At 34.1% G+C, this 21,386-nt stretch overlaps 1 protein-coding gene and 2 long non-coding RNA genes across 8 annotated transcripts in view; 1 reads left to right on the top strand and 2 right to left on the bottom strand.

Annotated features, from left to right (window-relative positions):
• LOC110383235 (vascular endothelial growth factor receptor 1) overlaps positions 1-14,741 on the top strand; it is a 29,624-nt gene extending 14,883 nt beyond the window's left edge. For 4 of the 6 annotated variants that reach the window (XM_049841212.2, XM_049841213.2, XM_049841215.2 and 1 more), the window contains 20 exons: positions 658-803; positions 1,311-1,473; positions 1,965-2,079; positions 2,306-2,487; positions 2,846-2,985; positions 3,077-3,362; positions 3,440-3,589; positions 3,682-3,806; positions 3,883-4,072; positions 4,186-4,434; positions 4,561-4,785; positions 5,213-5,369; positions 5,543-5,631; positions 6,157-6,189; positions 7,811-7,962; positions 8,353-8,475; positions 10,382-10,551; positions 10,857-11,001; positions 11,719-11,887; positions 13,070-14,741. In XM_049841212.2, coding sequence (XP_049697169.2) covers positions 658-803; positions 1,311-1,473; positions 1,965-2,079; positions 2,306-2,487; positions 2,846-2,985; positions 3,077-3,362; positions 3,440-3,589; positions 3,682-3,806; positions 3,883-4,072; positions 4,186-4,434; positions 4,561-4,785; positions 5,213-5,369; positions 5,543-5,631; positions 6,157-6,189; positions 7,811-7,962; positions 8,353-8,475; positions 10,382-10,551; positions 10,857-11,001; positions 11,719-11,887; positions 13,070-13,467 — 3,407 coding nt within the window. In that variant the 3' untranslated portion in view covers positions 13,468-14,741. Of the gene's footprint in view, positions 1-657; positions 804-1,310; positions 1,474-1,964; positions 2,080-2,305; positions 2,488-2,845; positions 2,986-3,076; positions 3,363-3,439; positions 3,590-3,681; positions 3,807-3,882; positions 4,073-4,185; positions 4,435-4,560; positions 4,786-5,212; positions 5,370-5,542; positions 5,632-6,156; positions 6,190-7,810; positions 7,963-8,352; positions 8,476-10,381; positions 10,552-10,856; positions 11,002-11,718; positions 11,888-12,691; positions 12,739-13,069 lie in introns of all 6 variants that reach the window. The other 2 variants (XM_049841214.2, XM_021344001.3) reach the window with 2 other exon arrangements.
• Positions 14,742-17,981: 3,240 nt separating this feature from the next.
• Positions 17,982-19,284, bottom strand: LOC135117363 (uncharacterized). The gene is made up of 3 exons (XR_010276848.1): positions 19,118-19,284; positions 18,272-18,337; positions 17,982-18,073 (listed from the first exon to the last, which is right to left on the bottom strand). It is a non-coding gene; the product is annotated as an uncharacterized LOC135117363 (long non-coding RNA).
• A 432-nt stretch (positions 19,285-19,716) lies between these two features.
• On the bottom strand, positions 19,717-20,503 carry LOC135117362 (uncharacterized). Its single transcript, XR_010276847.1, has 3 exons — positions 20,318-20,503; positions 19,904-19,969; positions 19,717-19,793 (listed from the first exon to the last, which is right to left on the bottom strand). It is a non-coding gene; the product is annotated as an uncharacterized LOC135117362 (long non-coding RNA).
• Positions 20,504-21,386: the final 883 nt, after the last annotated feature.

Consider the following 21,386-nt stretch of genomic DNA (forward strand, 5'->3'; position numbering starts at 1 on the left):
TTACTACACTTTCTTTTCCTACTTCTTTGGTGTGTTGCTCTGCGTAACTCCTGTATGCATGTACACGTTTGATAAAATCTACTAACACTGTATTAATCTAATTTAATGTAGGTCTTGATGTTATGTTGCACTTATAATCTAATGTTTTCACGGTGGGTTGATTGAAATATCATTTTTCTTTTTTTTTCATTGGGTTGTTGTGAATCATTATTTGCCTGCTATGAAAGTTATGGTTCGTCACAGTCACAGCACTAAAGAATTTTGGATCGTACTAAATATTTAAAGTTAATTAATGCTGCTTAATTTTTAGTGATTGAATACTATTTAGAATGACATTAATGAATTAATTAAAATTATAATATGAATTAACTTATTAATTGATTCGTTTGATTGATTTTGTTTTTTAGTTCTTTTTGAAATGCAGCAATTATTATTTATAGTTTACCAATTTTGTTTGCATTGTTTGTTGTTCTTGTTTAGGTGTAGTTTGTAGAAGTATAACATTTTTCAAAAATCTAAATGTAATTTAAATCTAGAGAAATCTAATTTGAGAGAATTATTTATAATTCCTTAAGAAGCTATTATATATCTTAGAGATAGTTACAGTATGGAGTAATCATGATCACATCAGTAATGAATATATTGTATTTTTTTCAGACGTTAGGGTACCACCAGAGCCAAGGATAGAACCTCTGAAAAAGTTTTTTTTAAAGGGCGAATCATTTAGCATCAATTGTACTGTTGATTATAAGCCTGATTCTGTCGTATATTTACATTGGAAGTATCCTCCGAATGTTGCGAAGGTAAGGCTTTAAATTGAATCAAATAATTATTTTGGCACTGTAAAACTTTGTTTCAATAATAGTCACAACTTGTACCTAATCGAAATAAAGAAATTCTCACTTCAAAAATATTGACGCTAAAACAACCAAAATAATTATTTCAAAATACTAAAGGCCGTGAAACACAACATCGTAATATTGTTTTAATTGACCGTCTAATGGTACGCTTTAGCCAAGAACGATAAAAAGATCCATTCAAGGAGTATTTAATAACCCCAGCAAGCGTTTGCACATAACACTGCTGGAGTGGAGTAATGTTCCAAATTTAAAAAAAGCTCGTCTGCAATGCATTTGGTTTCTATTGTCCATAAATTCCATACTTCGTGGTTCTTTTTTTGAAAGTAAAGACAAAATCAATCTCTTTCGAGTGGAATCAGTCCTTTTTGTTTTTTTTTTTTATAATAATTATGCCTTTTTCTATGATTATTCAAGTTACAAATTGGCTTTAAATTTCATTTTTTATTATAGGAATCCATAATAGAGTCTTCGAATGAATTTCTAGTGGCTGGAAAAATCTTGTACAAACATATAACAGTTGTAAATGCAACGGACGTGCACAATGGGAAATATACGTGCGTCGCCAGTAATAATTGTGGGGAAAAAGAAAATTCCTCCAATATGATATATTTAGGTAAAATTCAATTTCCTTAATTAGGCACTACTTTTGTGAAAGACTTATGGGAGATATTTAAGATAGATAATAAACCTATTCAAAGACTATATATATAGACCATATATAGAAGAGTATATATAGAAAATAATACTTTTAATGAACAATATGTAACTATCGAACTTGTTGATTATAAGGACGAAAATTCTGATTAAATTAAAATTATAGCTTATAATGTTGTCCACATACAACAACAATTAAACCAATTGCAGAAGTTCATATTATCTAAATGTCATCCCATTACGTCTCAAGATTCAATTTTCACATCCCTTTGGCGAGTTGCAACATTTAACTTTAACGATAACTGAACCATTTTCATTTGTCAAATCACTGTTTTGACCAATGGGCGGTAATTACACGGCTGGATATGGTTTGTTTATCGTCATTGTTAAATAGTGCAACTTACCCCTGGTTCTAAAGATAACTACAATTTGATTTTATGTAAATTTTAGCTGAGCCTTTACTTGATCTGATCCCGGATTCTGACGATAATCGGTCTGAGCACAAACAAAGGACGATAAAGCAGATGATTAGGTTGAAAGATTACCCACGTGCTTCCTATCACGCGTAAGTATTGTTGATGTTTGATTATCTTTATCTAAAATACCAATAGGTACTAAAATGTTTAGATTTATATATCAAGATTTATATACATACTATCAATACAACGATGTTCTTGTATGGTGTATCAATACCTTAAGAATAAACTGAGCAGTTAGAAATACTATCCAGATAAACGAATAACGATACATTTCCAAAAAACTGAATAACAAGAATATCTTTTTTATTTCAGCTTGCGGAATGGAAAGCCTTTACCCAAAAACCCGTCTAAATACAATGTAACTAGACATGAACGAACTGGAGATATTATCCTGACCATATTCAATTCAACTGTTACGGACTCCGCAAACTATACTATTGTTGCCTCCAACTCATACCTGACTAAAAGTCACACGTATGATATTCGAGTCATAGGTAAGTAGTATTTTATATAGTTTTCTCACGATGTACTCGATACTTCTAATGGAATTAGCTCTCGTAGGTCGTGGTACTCGTAGCATATGAGAAGGAAAAGTGAGTGCACGTGTGCACACTGCACTATAATGTGTGAGCGCAGCTGCCTGATCTCCTTATATGAGAACAGCCACCGTGGCTGAAATCGGCCTTGGGCATATTTTTATTATGATTAATCAACTAGGTACTGATAATTGGCTAAAGAAGTGAATAAAAATTATTTAGGGTGAATAAAAATACGTTTCGACTGTCTTATGTCTAAAAACAATGATGCATTAAGTATGTAATTTTTTGACTGAATGCTATCTTTGTTCCACAGCCCCACCAACTGTCGACTTCGGTCCCGATGCTGATAAGAAATATATGAAGGGTACAACGGCTTCCCTAAAATGTGTTGTAACAGGGTATCCCTTGCCTGATGTCACGTGGATATTCTCGAACGGGGTTAATCAGACCATGGTAAACTATATGCCTATTCAATTGTGAAGTGTTACTATTTTTTTTTATACCTACATATATTGCAATAATAACTTACATTTTTTTATTTCAGAAAAGCTCTTCTATAGAAACGGAATCAGTCTATAAAGAAACAGCAATCCTAAACGTTCCTGTCCACGCGTCTGTAAACATTTCATGTCAAGCGACGAACAAGCAAACAGCTATACAAACAAGAAGGCTACTGGTTTACGAAATGCCAAATGGCTTCGGAATCGAGGATACGTCAAAAACCTGGTTTTACCAAAACCAAGATGTAACTATAACATGCATTGCGTCCAAATATGACTTTCGCAGCGTAACTTGGATAGGATCTGATGAAGAAGACTTAAACGGAACTGGTTAGTAAAGAGACGAAAATCTATCTACAGTCCATTTTTTGAAATAATGACTTATAAATATTGTTTTTTATTAACAGCAGCAGTAGAATACACAACGAATACATTCTCATACATTGCAAAATTGAGGTTTCCTCAAATCTCTATCAACCAGAGTGGACCGTATATTTGTCGCGGCCAGAGGCTAAACGGTGTCTTCGAAACTGAACTGATTAACATCACAGTTGCTTGTAAGTTACCTCTTTTGATTAACCAGATGTAATTTAAATCAGAGATGGATGTCCATGGTCCTAATGTTTTCCACATTTCTGTCTATTCATAGCACTTCAGCCGCCAATAATAAACAATCCCGCAGCTGATGAAAATGTGGAGGTGGTACTTTTCCAACAAGTTGATTTGAATTGTCAAGCCGAAGGCGTGCCTCCACCCAAATTAGAGTGGTATAAGGTAAAATTTAAGTTTTAAACAGACGCTTATAGGTCACATGTGATTAGAGTCGTTATAAATTATTATTTTTTTGCAGGATGACGTTTTAATGAGCAACGATACGAATGCAAAAATTATTAGGAACGATATTAGTCGTACTGTTGTAAACTCAACAATTTCGATAGATCGAATCATTGACGCAAACAAGGGTGTCTACCAATGTGTAGCCACCAGCACTGGCGATGGATATCCAATTGCAAGTCGAACTTATACTATTACATTGAAAGGTCTGTTTTGTTATGTCGTACTTAATTTGTAAAGAAAATAGTTACATAAATAATGACATTTCCATTTGAAAATGTTATATAATATGGTAATTATTCTTTGTAACTTTCAACAGAGCCATCATACGCTGTGTACCTAAGCGGGATTTTAGCAGTGATCTTAATTCTAATCCTCGCGGTTATGTATTTAACGTGGAAAGTACGAAAGGAAAAGCGATTCAGGAAAGAATTGGCAGCAGCAGGACTTCTGTATTTCAAAGAAGGAGTTACTAAATCTCTTAATCCAGAATTAGGGATTGATGAACAGGCTGAATTATTGCCATATAACGAAAAGTTTGAATTTCCCATCGAAAAATTAAAACTAGGTAAGATAATAATTTAACAAATACCTATGTAGTTTTTAGGGCAAACTTAAAGTAATAGAAATAGTTGTGTAACATATTTTTTATGTAAATTCCAACTTCTAAATATAACTCGCAATTTATTTGAAGGCATTCAGCTCGGTGCGGGTGCATTCGGCGTGGTTTACAAGGCAGAGGCACGTGGCATCGTTAACGCTGAAGAAACAACCGAGGTGGCCGTGAAAATGGTGAAGAAAACAGCAGACAATATGTATATCAAAGCGTTGGCCTCAGAACTAAAAATAATGGTGCACTTGGGGAAACACATAAACATTGTGAACTTGCTCGGAGCGTGCACGAAAAATGTTGGGAAACGTAAGACGATGTTTTCGCTATTTATTTTGTAAATGTTTCTTTCAAGTGTTTGGCTGGTTTAAAATTGGCCTGGCACTTGTATTTTGTCGATATTTGTTTTACCAGCTTTCTTGTTAATTTTGGCATTGGTAATACATCAATTTTGTGGTTAACAAATTATTTCGCCACCGTCATCGTAATTTACTTTATGGAATTTAATGAGATACCTAGTTAGTAGCTCAGAGTAGTTAACATTAAAACGAAAAGTAATATTATCTGTACGGTGTTTTTTCGTAAAGTTCTGTTAAACGACTTTTGCTAATTCACAGTTTTGTATTCAAGGTTTTGTTCAATTAATTTACAAAGGGCTGTTGTTATAACTGGTCGATGTGAGTTTACAATCAATTATGTGTTAATTTTACTAATTGAAGGTTGTTTATGTTTCCAGGGGAGTTGGCCGTAATTGTTGAATATTGCAAGTTTGGTAATATCCACAATTATATGCTGAGGCATCGGGAGGTTTTCATAGATCAACTTACTGATAATAAGGAAAAGAATCTAGGGAGAGTTAACAGAGGATTCTCTTGCAGCAGTGGCAGTACTGGGTAAGAAATTATCAAGAACAATAAAAGAACTTCAGTCTTACAAAATAAAATGATTAGCCCTTACGGGACTTCAAATGTCAATGACACAAGTAAAAATCCTCTATTTAACTTTGCGTGTTGTGTCTTTGATGTTTTTGATATGCAATCGTCATAATTATGTTCGTAATTTCCAGGGCGCAGTCAGATTATTTCGGCTCAAGTACACAAGACACCGACCACACATTCGTCAACACTGCTAATACCAATAGATCTACTAGAAATGGTAAGTTATTCCAATTTATATATCGATACTTGTCAATCACGCGGTGACGATATAACTTTTATTTTTACGATTTAAAGCCACGAGTAGATAAGCAATTAGTAAAACCATCTTCCTATTTATATTTGGTTATATTTGCATTTATTGACGTAAACTACCGTACGTAATTCAAAGTACTAACATTTTTTTTGGTTAGAAGTGAACACCTACGTAGTTACCAATTTCTAAGTGGATATCATCTGCTTCAAAACAATTTTCTTATTTATATTTTTTATTATTTACATTTACTTACGTAAACTGACGTACCTGAACGTGCTAACATATATTTTTTTGTTTAGAAGAAGCGAAAAGCTAGGTAGTCACCAATTTCCAATTTGTTATTTTCCTCGTCATAACTATTTCTTTTTCAAATATAAGAAATATGTTTGTTTTGCATCATTTTTTTTGAGCAACCTGTGGAATGTTAGAAGTATTTACCTATATAATTTATTCTGGTAGTTGTTCACATTTTTATCCTTATTTTACCAGACAATCCTACACACCAAGTGGAATTACTTGAAGGTATGTTTTGTGGCTCAGCAAAGCTTGTACAAAGCGTGGACCTAGCTCCTGTAAAATACCTATGCACATTAGTTGTAACTCTGTTGTCCGCATTTGCCTGACGTTTCAATCACTTTAATTGTTTGAAATAATTCTGTAATTATATTAATAAATAAAGGTGACTTTCCGGACGGCATTTAACAAACCTTAACCTTACCTTAGACTTTAAGAACTCTTTATTTCGGCTCATAATCGATTGTCGCTATTTATGTGATTGGACTTTGAACCGAGACTAAAAGCTACTTAATAATGTTTTCCGTTCACTCTATTATATTATGTTTGCCTTGCGTTATATGTAAGTTGTTGTCTATTAAACAAATATTGTTATCGCTACTTATAAGGATAATGTACACGCTATTAGCTGCACGTGTGTTGATTTATTTATGTTTTAGTTTCAATCATCATACTAAGATATTGAAGGTTTAAGTTACCTTTGTTATTTTCGTTGCATTTCTTCACAATGTGTCAAGGATACGAACATGTTCTAGGATCAAACGGTTTAAGGATGAGTCTCGTTTTTTGAAAACAGGCCGTTTTTTCTGTGTATGTTCTGTTCTGTTCTTAGTTCTGATTATTAAATGCTGTATAAAGTTATTATGCTTTATATTGACAAAGATTTAGTCATTACTTGTTGTTGCTTTTGTACTAAAGTTAACATAAACGAAACAGACTCAAATTAAATTCATCCCCAATACAGGTAAAGTTCTAATTACGTCAGTTATATTCAGATGCGACAGTCATTTACGTTATTGTATTCTTGAATGGCATAGGAGGATAATGGTGCATGACCAATTAATCATAATTCTATTATCAGGTAGAATTCTACCCGTGACGTAGGTAAATAATTTATAATTACATATCCTGGAATAGGTAAGTTAAACATGCATCTATTTCATTGAGTATCCTGGTTAGTTTTCTAAGCTCGTGGTTAAAATGCGAGCCTACGTCACTTGAGCGCGACCTCTTCTATATCCATAGATTTATAAATAGGTTCAGAGGCATGTACGTCAAGAGGTTGTTGATCAAAACTTTTTTCTGGGTACCTATCTATCTACAGTATGTTAGTCTGGACGTGGGAGATATTCAAACATGTCATATTTTTTTTTTGCAAAAGGCTTGTCATCGCATTTTTTTTACATCAGAGTGGTGTGTGCAAGGGTCAATGAATTGTAGGTATAGATTTGTACTCCATTTTCCTTAAATACTTTTCTCTGCTGTTTACAAAATCACTTCTTACGCGCGTCTCAAAATAAGGTCATCGAGTACTGAATACAGTCAATATATTATTTGTTTATCGTGACACTAGGCAATACAAACAAAGCTTATATTAACTTATGATTAGTGAACATAATCCAGGAATATTTTGTAAGTAATGTCGAGAAAACCATATTAGCTGTCCTTATGCGGACATTTACAACATTGAGCGTAAGCAATAACGAGCTGATATCTACTTTTTAAGTCAGTAAATGATTTTGGTCCTTTTTGTCAGTGGACTAAAATACCAAATTCGTTCGGATTGTTCTATTCATTTAATTTTCTATTGACTAACATTTATTAATAATTATTTAATTAATTATTTCAGCATCAGAAAGCTACGTGCAACCGGAATGGCGATCGAACTACGAAAGCGACTATTGCTTTGACGGTCGTAATCCGCGACCGCTGACCTCTCGTGACCTGCTCGTGTGGGCCTTCCAAATCGCGAGGGGCATGGAGTACCTTGCTAGTAGAAAGGTTAGTAGGTATATCTACTTTTAAAGATAAGGAAATAACAATTACCTGATAGAGATGTTTCTAATAGGGTGGAGGTTGAACCATCGCGAAACCTAGTATCTGTTACAAGTACCTATCAGTGGTCTGGGAGACAAAAATATTAGACTAGCTGTTTCTCTAGGTTTCACCCGCGTCGGAAGAGGAAGTTTCTCCCGGATAGTATAAGTATGCTTAGCTTCCCAACAGCGAAAAAGTCGTCCATATCGGTTCAGTGGTTCCGTTGAGTTTACGGTTCAAACACAAAACAACAAAATGATTCCTCTTTATTATATTAGTATAGATTAAATCAATGAAATGATCAAATGCTACCTAAATTATACCTATTCACCGGTCTTAAATCTTACGTTTCAGGTTCGACACGGAGATTTGGCAGCCAGAAACGTGTTGTTAGCCGAAGACAATATCGTGAAGATTTGTGACTTCGGTCTCGCCACGAGCGTTTACAAGAGCGATGAATATCAACAGAAGGAAAACGTGAGTAAACATCATCATCATCATCATCCTCCTGCCCTCATCCCAATTTCATTTGGGGTCGGCGCAGCATGTTTTCCTCTTCCATACTCTTCTATCTGCCCTCATCTCACAAGTACGTGAGTGACACATATTTCTTGATAATTACCTACCTTTTATCCTTCACTATATTTTAAATAGGTTTATTATTTATATTGAGGTTACCATAAATAAATGTACCTAAGTTGTACCTACATATTCCTTATCAGAGTGGCTCTTTAAGGCTATTTGTTTATTTAGGGTAAAGGCGGGATAGATGCCCCACTTTTTGAAATATGCTTATAATTTAATAAATATTGGTTCTACATTAATAACACCTATGAATGTAACTAGTTTAATCCTTTATGTTTATTTGTGATTTGTCTTTTTGGACCTATATACTACACGTTTTGCAGATTTTAGCTTTTTGTAGACCTCAATTTTTGGGGAAAGATGCCTACCCCTATGGATAGTTGCCCCACCTTGAAAATACTAGCGAGGATAGATGCCTCCGGTGCGGGATAGATGCCCTTCATACTGTTTAAGTATATTATATGAATAATATTTATATATTTTTTTACTTTAATTTATTTGAAATGAAAAGTATTTTGCAGTTTTTAAAATCTTTTTGTATTCATTATCAGATTAATTAAAATAAACACAATAAAATTTCTAAAAGTATTTGTTCAACAAAAATAATGTATTTTATATTTTAAACCCTTATTATAAAATATTAATTATTTAGTTTCAACATGCAAAATCATAAAAATCATTATTTCTTAAAAACTAAAATAACACAATATACTTAGCATCATAATATTTAACCGGACAGTGCTCTAAGTTTTCTACATCTCGAGCAAAAAATTCTGAAAAGTGTACAGGTTTCATGTAACCAGCACTGACACATTACACATTGAATCCAGTCGGATTTAGACTTTGTTTGTTCATAGTTTTCAAAGCATTCTATGCAGTTATTTTTATTTGTATCTTAAGGCTCATCCTGTCCATCTCTATTAGTCTTCTTCACCGGCAAACCTTTAGTTTTCTATTCCTTAACTTTGTTCTTGGGTGAATTGTCTTCATCTTCACTGTTTGAACTGTAAACCATTCGTAATCAATAAAAGTGTAAATACCTATACATAAACATGAAAAATATAAAAAATATATATTCAAAGCACTTATAATTCATTCAGGGTACACGTGGTGTATGGAGGGATAGATGCCCCTAGGGACACCTATACCGTAAAAAATCAGGGCAACTATCCTTTTTGACAGGGTTAGATGCCCTAGTATTTTTTAAAATAAATAAATACAATAGAGCAACTATTTACTTCAAAATGTATACTTCATGAAACAATATACACACGTAATAAAAAAATTGATGGAATTAATATCTACGTATAAAGTTAAACAACAGCAAATACTCACCTTTAAAAATTTTACGCTCGCTGTAAGTTCGCCGCGGAGATGAATTCACACACGAGCGAAACGCGACCTCACCCCTCGATGGCGCGTGGCTAATTTAGGCGCGGGGTGCTTGTGTCTTCTAGTTAAACGGTTGTTTCTTAATCGCGACCATGGGAAGTTAGGTTTTTTTAAAAATGGGGCATCTATCCCACTGCGGCATCTATCCCGCCTTTACCCTACGGAAAAAATAAATTGTTACTTTGAACTTAAGTATCAACGCATTGTACATATATTGCGACGAGATTTCATAATAATGACGTATGTATAAAGTAGTTGTATTTTTTTCCTTTTAATGCTCCTTTTAGAAATAACTATCATTTTTTTTTGCCTATTTACCTGTTGACACTCTCTGCATGACTTTTTGCAGATTTGAGACTACAATTTTGACCTGATTTATTTTAATGATATTTTATTTAATTTCCAGTGTCCTCTGCCCTTCAAATGGCTGGCAATAGAGTGTATGGAGTCTCGCATATTCTCAACACAGTCAGACGTCTGGTCTTTCGGTATCGTCTTATGGGAACTCTTCTCCCTTGCTAAGACCCCATACCCGAACATGGGACCTGCCGATCTGCTGTCCTGGCTATCCTCAGGGTATATATTATAACCATAAATCACTTATTTTATTTGGAGACTTAAGGAAAACCTGTGTTTTCAAACCACAGATTTCAATGTAAGAGAATTGGATTTATTCGAATCATTGCAAGGTATTAACGACACCAAAATTGAATTGAATTAATTTCATATAGGTAGGTAATCCTCATTTCCGTAAATTGATGACCACATTTTAGAGTCCCAGATAAGAAGAGTAGGATTCTCAGTAAAACATTTGGGTTGAAGTAACCAAACGTTATATTATATTTATATTTTCTACATTGACAACTTTCTGAATATTGCAGAAATCGCCTAGCCAGGCCAACATACGCAGATCAGCGGCTACATGACGTGATGCTCAGGTGTTGGGATCAGAAGCCAACCAACAGGCCTAGCTTCAGCGAACTGCAGGAAATTCTTGGCGGCTTTTTAGAAGATAATGTGCGAAACGTAAGTATACTGCTGTACCGATATGTCAAAATCACAAGAAAAAGGGTCGATTATTATTTTAGTACGTACAGGAAAAAGTATGAATACTGTTCTTATTTTAAATTCAAATCCCTTTTGAATCGACATCCCAAAAAGGAGCGGGTTCTCAATTCGAACTTTTGTATTTTTTTTTGTGACGTAGCGGCTACCCGATGAAGCAAATGGCCAATGCTCCAACTAAGCTCGTTTGTAGTTCTTACACGATTTCGCAGATGGCGTTGCTTGTCTGAACCATGGCGTATACGTACTGAAATATACCGGGCTAGGGAATTTTGTTTTGGGTACTGGCTTATTGTTTTAATGGTAATTTTATATATCCAGTGGTGATTGTAGAATTCCTTAAATACGATGTCCAGTCATTAAAATTAACTGTTTAGTTTATTGTAATTCCTAATTATTGCACTTGAAACATAGCTTCCAGAATCAATGATAATTTTGCGTTTACAAAGTATTTTAAAGTCAGATAAAAACTCGCAACAGAACTTAGTGAGTTTGTGAGAGAATAACATAGTTTAGTAGTCGATCTCCAAAGGAAGTCACGATGTCAATTCCAAGTCTTTTAATACATTCTTTTAAACTGCGTACTGTTCTCCAGTCGTTAACATTGCTTTACATTTGCATTAGATACGCAACATTTTATGAGATACTTATTTATTCGAGTTTCTTCTTCTATTACAGCACTACGTGGATCTAAATACGGCATACACAAATATGAACCCGAACCCTGGAGGCGAGGACTACCTCGCGATGGTGATGGCTCCAGATTATAACAACCTGACGACACCCAGCCCGCGTCATGAGTACGCGAACGACAGAAACTTCTTCCCTAACACGCCTACACAAATAGGTAAGACATAAGCCATACCTATCATTATTTTTTTTATTTCGGTTAAGTACTAACAGTTTCCAGTTTTGTTAGATCTTGAGAGATAGGCTTCGTTCATATAAAAGTAAAGTAATCTTTATTGTGTTGATTGAGTAATTTACAGGCGTTAGCATAGTTAGGAACCTATTATGATATACAGTACTTACAACAATCGGCCCATTTGCAAATACAAACTTTACATTATTTAAAAAAATATATTCTCTGTGCATTTATTATGGTTCATTCAAATACTCGGTTTTGCTACTTCACCGTAAAAGCGGTTTACACAACTATTTGTATCATTCATAAGTCAGGATGAGTTTCAATATAAAGTTACATACTATCCTATATTACTGACTGACAAATAGAACTTTCTGATTTCGAACAACAGAGTCGATTTTGAAATGGTATGATAATTGTCTTCGGCAACAACAATACGCGGGATTGAGAATTGGAAACAGAATTGCGCAATGATTCCCACTGTGCGAATTTCTATGTTCGTATCTATCGATTTAAATATGTATGATCACAGTACAATACAAATTCTATGGAAGTTAGAAATATTTATTAGCACCAAGACTTTACTTTTGACAGAACATAGCAGAGGTTTTAGAATTCATAATTGATATTTAAAAATCCTATTTAATTTTCAAGCTGCTGAGGTTGTAAATAAAGGTAAAGTATTATCTACGAACGGCCTTTGTATGTCCAGATAAATTAAGTCCATAAAGAACAGCAACAAAGAGTTTTTTGTTTTCAAACACTTATTTTATTTCCTTTCATCAGACGGATCGGATAACCCTATATTCTGACTACACAAAAACACTCGAACGGTAAATCAAAGCATGAATTTGTCGTGACTAACATTGAATTGTGTTGGTCCTTTCATTGCACTCGTACACTCTACACCGACAACTAACAAACAAACAATTAAAACTCGTGTGGCATACCTTATTGGCTGATTTGTGGTCAAGTCACACTGCACACCGTATCGACAATAGAAGCAGTTTTAGCTAAGAGAAAAAAAATGCTTCTAACCATGTTTGCTGGTGTGACTTAACCCTAACCTACTATTAGTTAGAAGATATTTCTGTGTGTGGCATGGTGTTCTTTCCTCGCTTTATACAATACTTGCAATTTATTAACTTCCATTCACAATTTCAGACGAGCAAGGCTATCTACAGATGAGTCCGGCTTCACGGCAAAACAGCTACAATCCTCGAGCTCAGGACCCCAAATTTGACTTCGACGCTCGTAAATTCAATCCGAGGGTATCCGAAGCAAGCAGCTGTGGTTCTGAGTTAACTCCGATGCTTACCTTGAATAACTTACCAGCTAGAAGCGGCTCAGAATCCGACCACGAAGGTAACTCTTCGCCTTATCTCAATATGTGTCCTAGGATAGATGAAGAAACTGATGACGTATTTGAAACAAACCAAAAGAACGCGCTAAACACGGCGGTCACAAACCCCACGTACATCTCGTTAGATATCGGCGACGAGAAGAAGCCGAAAGATATTATTAATTCTTATATTAACATACCGAACGGTCTAGTCAAATAATTTCATTTTGTGTTACAGAATAAGCTAATCTCATTATTTACATAGTGTCTACTGTTCTTATAATCTGCATGAATGTAAAAATTTATTACTGTTAATTTTGATCTCTTTACTTACTCCTGATGAAAGATGTATTTCCGTTTTAATTTTCTTTTATGTGATTGTCTTTTCTTTTCTTTCTTTCCGTAATTGTTTATTTCATCTAGTGAGCTTATTTGTTGTATCTTCATTCATGTTAATAGGTTTGTATCCTAGGTGTATTGTGTGTACAGAAATGTTGACTTTTTGTGTAGACTGATTGGCTCAGGTGGATTAAAAGCTTGCAGTTAGCGCGATGTTGCCACTGCAATGAATATTTTAAACTTTACAAGTTGTGAAGTTTTTTCTGATTGTCAGTTTTGGACAAATTAAAACAACAAATAATAGCTGGTGTCGGTGACCCGGTTACACCGCGCGTGTGTAGTGAACGAGGAGATGTATGATGTGATATTTTGTTATAGGACATTGTAATTGGACTCTACGTATTGTATGAATGTAGTCAGTATTTATGTTCTGCGAAACCCACCAGTTACATATAATTGTGAATATGTTTTATATATTCTTATTTGTACAGAAAACATTCCTATTTTGTATTTTTTTTCGAATAGAAACAGTCTTATGATTTATTTTGCATTATACTTGTTACTGTTTTATTATTCTATGTGAGTTGTAGGATATATTGATTGGGAACTTCCACCAAATGCTATATTTATGAATTAATATATGAATGTTTAATGATTGTGGCGTCGATTGACTGCTCTAGTTCACGTCGTTTAGATTGCTTTGATTTATTAAGTACATATTAAAGCAAGTAATTCTATGTAGGTAGCCTTAATGTAAGATTTTAATGCAATTAATGTTTACTTTGCATAACGTGTATATTTTCAAGTACCTAATGTTAGAAATAATATGTATTCTTCAAATATTAGATGTTTTTGTTACTCAAAATGTATTGCATCAAATTATATTCAAAGTTTACTGTTAAATGTATAAAGACTTATTTGGTATGAAATTAATTTTCTTAAGACCATACCTGCTAAGATTATATTTTTGTCTACTTTGAATACTTTGCTGTAATCCTTGTGTATGAAAACGTAAATATCTTTTGAAGGCTAAGTAGAAAACTGTTGTTTTTGATCAAAATATATTTTTGTTGTACAAATTATGTAGATGCCATATATAAAAACTCAGTAAAATAATAATGAAAAATATATCAATGTGATATTAATATAATTTTATTATGTTCGTTTTATTTCTTTCACCTTCTTATTTCTAATTAATATTTATACGTGGTCTATTAATTTCGAGATGCCTTGAGGCAAAAATGCTCTATCCCTTAAAGATATAATGAACATTTTGAGATCTCTTAATCTGATATCTGAAAATGTATATGTTTTATAACTTTTTGTGTTAAATACTAGAAACCAGTGTTATCGTGAGTCTGACCTATCAATTTTCTGACTTAATTTTCTGGTATTGGATTTTGCATGGTCATGCATCCATAAAGAATGCCAAAAGTTTTCAAATGACAGCGAGGATCCACCATTGCAACGTGCAAAAATCATGGTATAAACATGATGATGATTATGATCAACCATCTACGAACCGACCGCAAAGCGTTGCTTAACCTTAAGACCTAAGAAGCTGTAACTTAGCAAAGAGCTCCAGAACTTGAAGTTTTCAGACATAATATTAGCACAAATATAATACTGAGAAGCGAAATGAAACTTGGAATATATTCACCTTAATTGTGAGCACACAATGCTACGTGTCATATTATACGGACGCATAGTCTCATACTGTATGCAATATGAGGAGATGGATTTCGTGACAGATTTCAAGATGCAGGCATGATATGAGTTTACAATGAAAACGTACAAGTAGCTGTAGGTATACAAAGGTATTCAAAATACACACTTGTAAAAAAATATGGAGATGCTTGTTGCTCTTAAAGCTTGTATCAGTAGGTAACTGTTAATTTGATACCAAGTTATGATTGATTTTTTAAAGCTTAAAAGCTTCTCTAAGACTAAGGTCCCTATCTAAAATTCTCATAAATACAGGCGATAACAATATGGTCAAAATTTTTTCAGCTAGTTTCTTGTGATCAGTTAATAAGTCGGAAATTCTTGTTAGAATAATATTCGACATTGATTTTGGATTTTACTACAAAGATCAATAGATGTTGTATGTAGTGTGTCAATCAACTATTAATACAACGTGCTACATTTTTCTTCTCTCAGCATTTTTTGCTTATTTTGCCGGAAATTAAAGAAAGATATGGCGTGTATTGAATGTGTTGGCTGTTAACTTCCTGCTATTAGAAATCAATACAGGGAAAACTCTGCTCTTAATTATAGCTCGTAACTACTATATAGGAACAAACGAAATTTCTATAACGAGAACTAAAATAATATCGATATAATAACTTCATGAAAATAGGCAGAGGAAGAGAATATAAACATCAGCTATGTGTAGATATTTTGTATTCTAACTTGTTAAGATCGAGAAGGAAGCCTAAAATGTTATCCACCAAATTGATGTACTTATGAAATACGATTGAGAACAAGCATTATTCCGATATCGAGTCGTGTAATGGCCCATATTTTTTAGAAACATTTTCGCTTACCTATATTAAAAAAGAGAACATGATTTTCGCCACCGGAGGTATCAATTTCACACTTACTTATTGCCAATTCATCGCATCGCGTACATTTTACAAATTACTCACACCAGGTGCCTCCGTCTCGTTGTATATGGGGGTTTTGGCAACTGCGGGCTCGAATAACGAAACGGTCTCACATTGACCTCACACAACCCTATGTAATCTAATTTGGTACGTATTATTATGGGTAAGAAGCTAAAAAACAAAAGAACATCGGTCTCATACCCACAAGCTCGCTTTGAAACCCCTCACTAGACGTCAGTGCTATATATAGACTTAATCCTTTTCCATTAAGGCTTGTCTCGCTTATTTAACCCTACACTACTCCACCAACATGTATCTAAACTACTTACCTATTGTGCTTCTTCGTTACTTAGGCATTGACATGTTTTCGCGGGCGCGCATACGTAATATGCGAAGTAACAAATGAGATGTAAATGTGTGTAAAGCATTAAAGGCCATGTATGTATTGTTTATGTTTAAGCTAGTACGCCACGTCGAATCTAATTAGCACACGGGCATAATAATAGTTCACAGACGCACACGACAAAAGCATTTCGTAGCATCTCCAGTGTCTAAACGTTTCAACATCCAAATTGAAGTTGCGAGAAAGTTCTGAATACGGTGAACGGAGAACCGTGTCTCGAGACGCAAACTAAAGTAGTTCTGATTACGTTCACCTACTCAGATATGAGACAATAGCTTGACATCACCACTCGTTCTCTTGTTAATAAGGAAGACACGCAGTCGGGCTACGGTTCTGAGACATCAATAGTATTCAGGTATCCATGTCCCCAACCAAAAAATCGTCCATTGCTGGACAAAAGCCGCCCCAAGCTAATGGGATGTGTCCATACTATTCGTACTGGACATGCATGTTATTGAGATATCAATAAGTATTAACTCCAAAGATGGTATATTCGAGTGTTATTCGATGAATTTTGGAGTGGTTTGTGTATAACAAAGCTTTAGAAGTTTGAAAAACGTTCTCAACAGAGAGTGACTTCTTAATTAATAAACTCTAGCCCTTATAAGTTTAAAGTACGTATTGAATGAACAAACAACTGCTGACCCTTCTATAAGTATTCCTTCAAGTTAAAGTGCTGCCAGCAACAATCGATGCAATTTCAATTTAAACATTCTATGTGAAATTAGTTCAGCATCGGCAAAGCTCCAACTATGCTGAAAGTTAATCTGTTTTTATAAATAAATACTTTTAGATAGTATTATTTTTTCGCACGTTTCCAATGTAAAGGCTCTTTGTTTTCATCATCACGTCAAGCCATTTGTCCACTGTTGGTCGACAAATCTTGCAGATAAATATTCATTACATTAAGTAGAGGGCCCTGCCGCTTCTCCTAAATACTGTCGGTTATACTGCAACACTATTCTGAAAAATCTAAAAAGCTTGTATTTTCCGTTCTTCCTAGTGAGTAGGTACTTGTATCAAACTGATTACATATTCCTTCGTCAGTGGATGGGCTCATTTCCAAGCTGCGATACATCACACGTAACGTACACTTGTATTTTCACCAGAATTTGCATATTTTATAATTGGTGTTACGTCCTTTTTAATTTAGTTGTAAATTAGTGTCGTTTCACGAAAATGTGTTGTGAGTCCGCGAATAAAATGTTGTTTCTTTCTGGTATTAAATTTTGCTAGTATGTAACAAGTTTAAAATGTTGTACTATAAATTATAGTAGCTTGTTTATTGTTGGAGCCAATGAAATGTTAATTTCTTTTGTTCTTTCTATGTGGTTCTATGACAAATTGTTTAATTTGATAAAGGGACGTATAGTCCAATAAAACAGATTTCATTTAAGTAAAACGTATTATAATTGTGATAAAAACTTTTGTTTCTGGGCAAGTATTGATTCCAATACATTTACCACGGCTTTCTTTCCCTGTGACAGAAGAAAATTAAGCATAGTTAGTTTCCAAGGAACGGTTCCACAATGGTCAGTTGTAGGACAAAATTTTTTCGTATAAGATAGCAGTCTAGCTACTTCATTTTGTTTTTGGTTTTAAGTACTTGAGAATCTTTAAAAAAATATATATTATTATTGAAGTCGAAAATAAAACTCAGAGGATTCAAAACTTACATATTCACAAGCTTCCATGAAGCCCTTCGGAACTGCAGTTAGCATCGAGTTAAAATTTTGAAACATCTGAAAAACACATCAATAACTTAAACAAGGGCCAAAATCATAACGTTTGTTTATTTTATCCTAAAATGTCAGCTATACATACATATAATATGAACTTACATAGCTGCAAAAAATAGATGTTGTTTTGTAGTTTTTCTATAAGATAACATAAATATCTAATACACGATCTAAAGATTGGTTTACGCCACGTGTACAAAAGCAGCCATATTTCACGAATAAATAAACACGAGTTATCTTTAATTTTCAATATTAAAGATAAATGAGTAAGGATTTAACCTAGCCTTAATTATTTGCTAAGTGCGTAATAATATGTGTATGAACTGGCAATTAATTCCTGCTCGCTGTAAAGCTAAATTAATTTTCTATTCATCACAAGACAGGCTTTTATAAATACTACATGCGTGTACAAGCTTATTCTACACACTCAGCTACACTCACTGTAGGGATTCTTACATGTAAAGTATCTTTACTATATGTAAACATTTAAAACCAATTGTTTCTGGAAGTTTTAGCTACTCTCGTCTTATGTATCTCAGTAATCTACCCCATTCGTTTAACAGTTTCATTCAAATTAATAAAGACGCACTGACTTTTTCTAAAGTTAGCCATTTGACATACGCAATAGTTCTTAATATTTTCTGACTAATACTTATGGAGTGAATATCAATTTTCGCCCCTATGACGACCCACTGACCATTAATTAAATCTTCTCATCAAGAATGCTCAGGGAGTCAAAAGCTTAACTGCAGACAGGCACAGTTAGATTAGAATAAAACTTACCGATTGCGTAGTTGTAGTAGAAGACGTCGATATGGATGAAGAGGAAGACGATGATGCAGTGGCCGCAGTAGTTGCTGGAGGGGCGACTGTCGCATTATTTTGACACAAACCCACCCCCACCAGAAAAACTAACACAAGAAACACAATCTGTACAGACGCCATATTATTATACACCTGTACACTCAAATCTTCACACATATCCTTATATACTTATATTCTGACGTCTGAAGATACACTTAAGTATATAATTGAAAATTTTTCATGCCATCGCTGTAAGGCCACTCCGCATTTTGCTCTAATGAATATTCAGTATGTGTTTTGTTGGTGATTCAAAACTAGTCTAGAGCAAAATACTGAATTTGTTCGCTGACTTGGAAATTGAGTAAAACTTAATGATTTTATCGATATTGTTACCTATAGTAAAATAATTGATTTGTTATACTATCAATTCATGTCTATCGTATTTTTGTTTCTCAAGTACATTCTTTATATTAAAGCTGTAGTAGGAATTGATTTCACTAAAAATATAACTTTTGTCAATGTATTTTTGAAGCGAGTGGAGGTGCTAACATAACGCTACAGTAAATAAAACAGGTTAGTTTGCCAAAAATCTTTTTTAATAAAACTTTTTATGAGCGAAAAATGCTCTGACGACACTGTCCATAGTTTTCGCTCCCTGCAAAAAAGAGATTAAAAAGTATTAGAATAGATTTAGAATCAAATCAAGGTTTACGTAGTATGTACATAGATTCTTTATAACATAGACAAACGTATTGAAATACTCACATATTTTAATGCCTGTACGATGCCCAAGGGGATTGAAACCACAATAGCGTTGAAGTTTTGGAATGCCTGAAATATAAACAAAAATAATTTTATTTGTTTAGATAGATAGATAGATAAAACATTTATTCAGGACAAAGAAAAAGACACAATAAATATACACCATTAGAAAAAAAAACAACAAAAAGAGGATAAACAGAAAAACATAAAATTCAAACAGAAATGAACGGCGCGGTGCATTGTGTCTAAAGTTTGCACCGAATGGGAGTCCAGCTCAGCATGTGTCAGGTAGAATACCTGACACTTGTATTCTGCTGGATCCCTACAATGACATAAGGCCGTCGATTAGACGATTAGTGCGTGTGTTAGTTAAAAAAAGGGATACATTGGAATCCTTGAACTGTATATAACGCTTACTGATAATGTAGCTGAAGACACTGGCGATAGAGAAGTGGTTACTGTTGCTAATGCAGATGCGGTAGTAGGAGTTGGTGCTGCAGTGGCGTTGGTAGCATTCTCTTGACAATAACCAACACCAACTAGAAACACCACCACAAGAAACACTTTAATGCACATTACTGCCATACTTGCTCACTACTGTCCTAAAAAGTTTCCTCACGAACCTTATATATGTACGATTAGTTGACAACCGCGACTTATTTCAGTAAACAGAGATAATCTTAGTTGCATAGCGTGAAATTTTTCAAGGCATCACTTTGAATGTAAACACTTTAAAGTTTGCTGTAATGAATATTCAGTAAGTGCTGTGTAAGTGGTTCAAGACACGAGTCTAGGGCTTATTATTGGGTCAAGTTTGATCCTATTGTGTATTTAGTACTTGTTAAATCAACTTAAAGTGTTGTAAACAGAATGTTTGGAGTTTCGTCGATAATTACTGAATCTTAATACTTTGTAAGTAGCTAAACATGTAGGTATTATACCTGATACAGCGAGTAGAGACAAATTTTCGATGAAGTTGAATATTGCAAAATCTTTTCATCCAGTATTTATACAACATGAACCGAAAATTCAACAAAAAAATAATTCTACGGAACTGTAGATTCACAAGTAACATAACGTCAATTAAAAAAACAACAGAACCGGCGTGCAATATTATTATACAAATGAAATGGCAGATGCGCGCATACAGAATGCAGGAAGAGTCAACACAAAAGAACATTGTGTGCCACCTCGTCGTTACGAGGACGCTACCTTGTCCCTCAGGCTACACCTACATCATTCAAAACATTTGCTCCACGTTCAGGAGCATTTTAAACAAATGACGACATACTGCTATTTCAAATTATGATTGGCATGCTTAATGCGGTTGTAAGAGAATTGCGCTAACTTGTGCAACCGCTGCTTTGAAATGCGATACTATATTTCATATCATGAAAACCTGGAGGAGTAAGTTTTGATAGGTACTTATTACACTTAAGTACCTATTAGCTTTGTTGGAAAAGTTAGCAATTACGTCCTGCCTTCT

The sequence above is a fragment of the Helicoverpa armigera genome, chromosome 10 (assembly GCF_030705265.1).
Source record: "Helicoverpa armigera isolate CAAS_96S chromosome 10, ASM3070526v1, whole genome shotgun sequence".
Lineage (NCBI taxonomy): Eukaryota > Metazoa > Arthropoda > Insecta > Lepidoptera > Noctuidae > Helicoverpa > Helicoverpa armigera.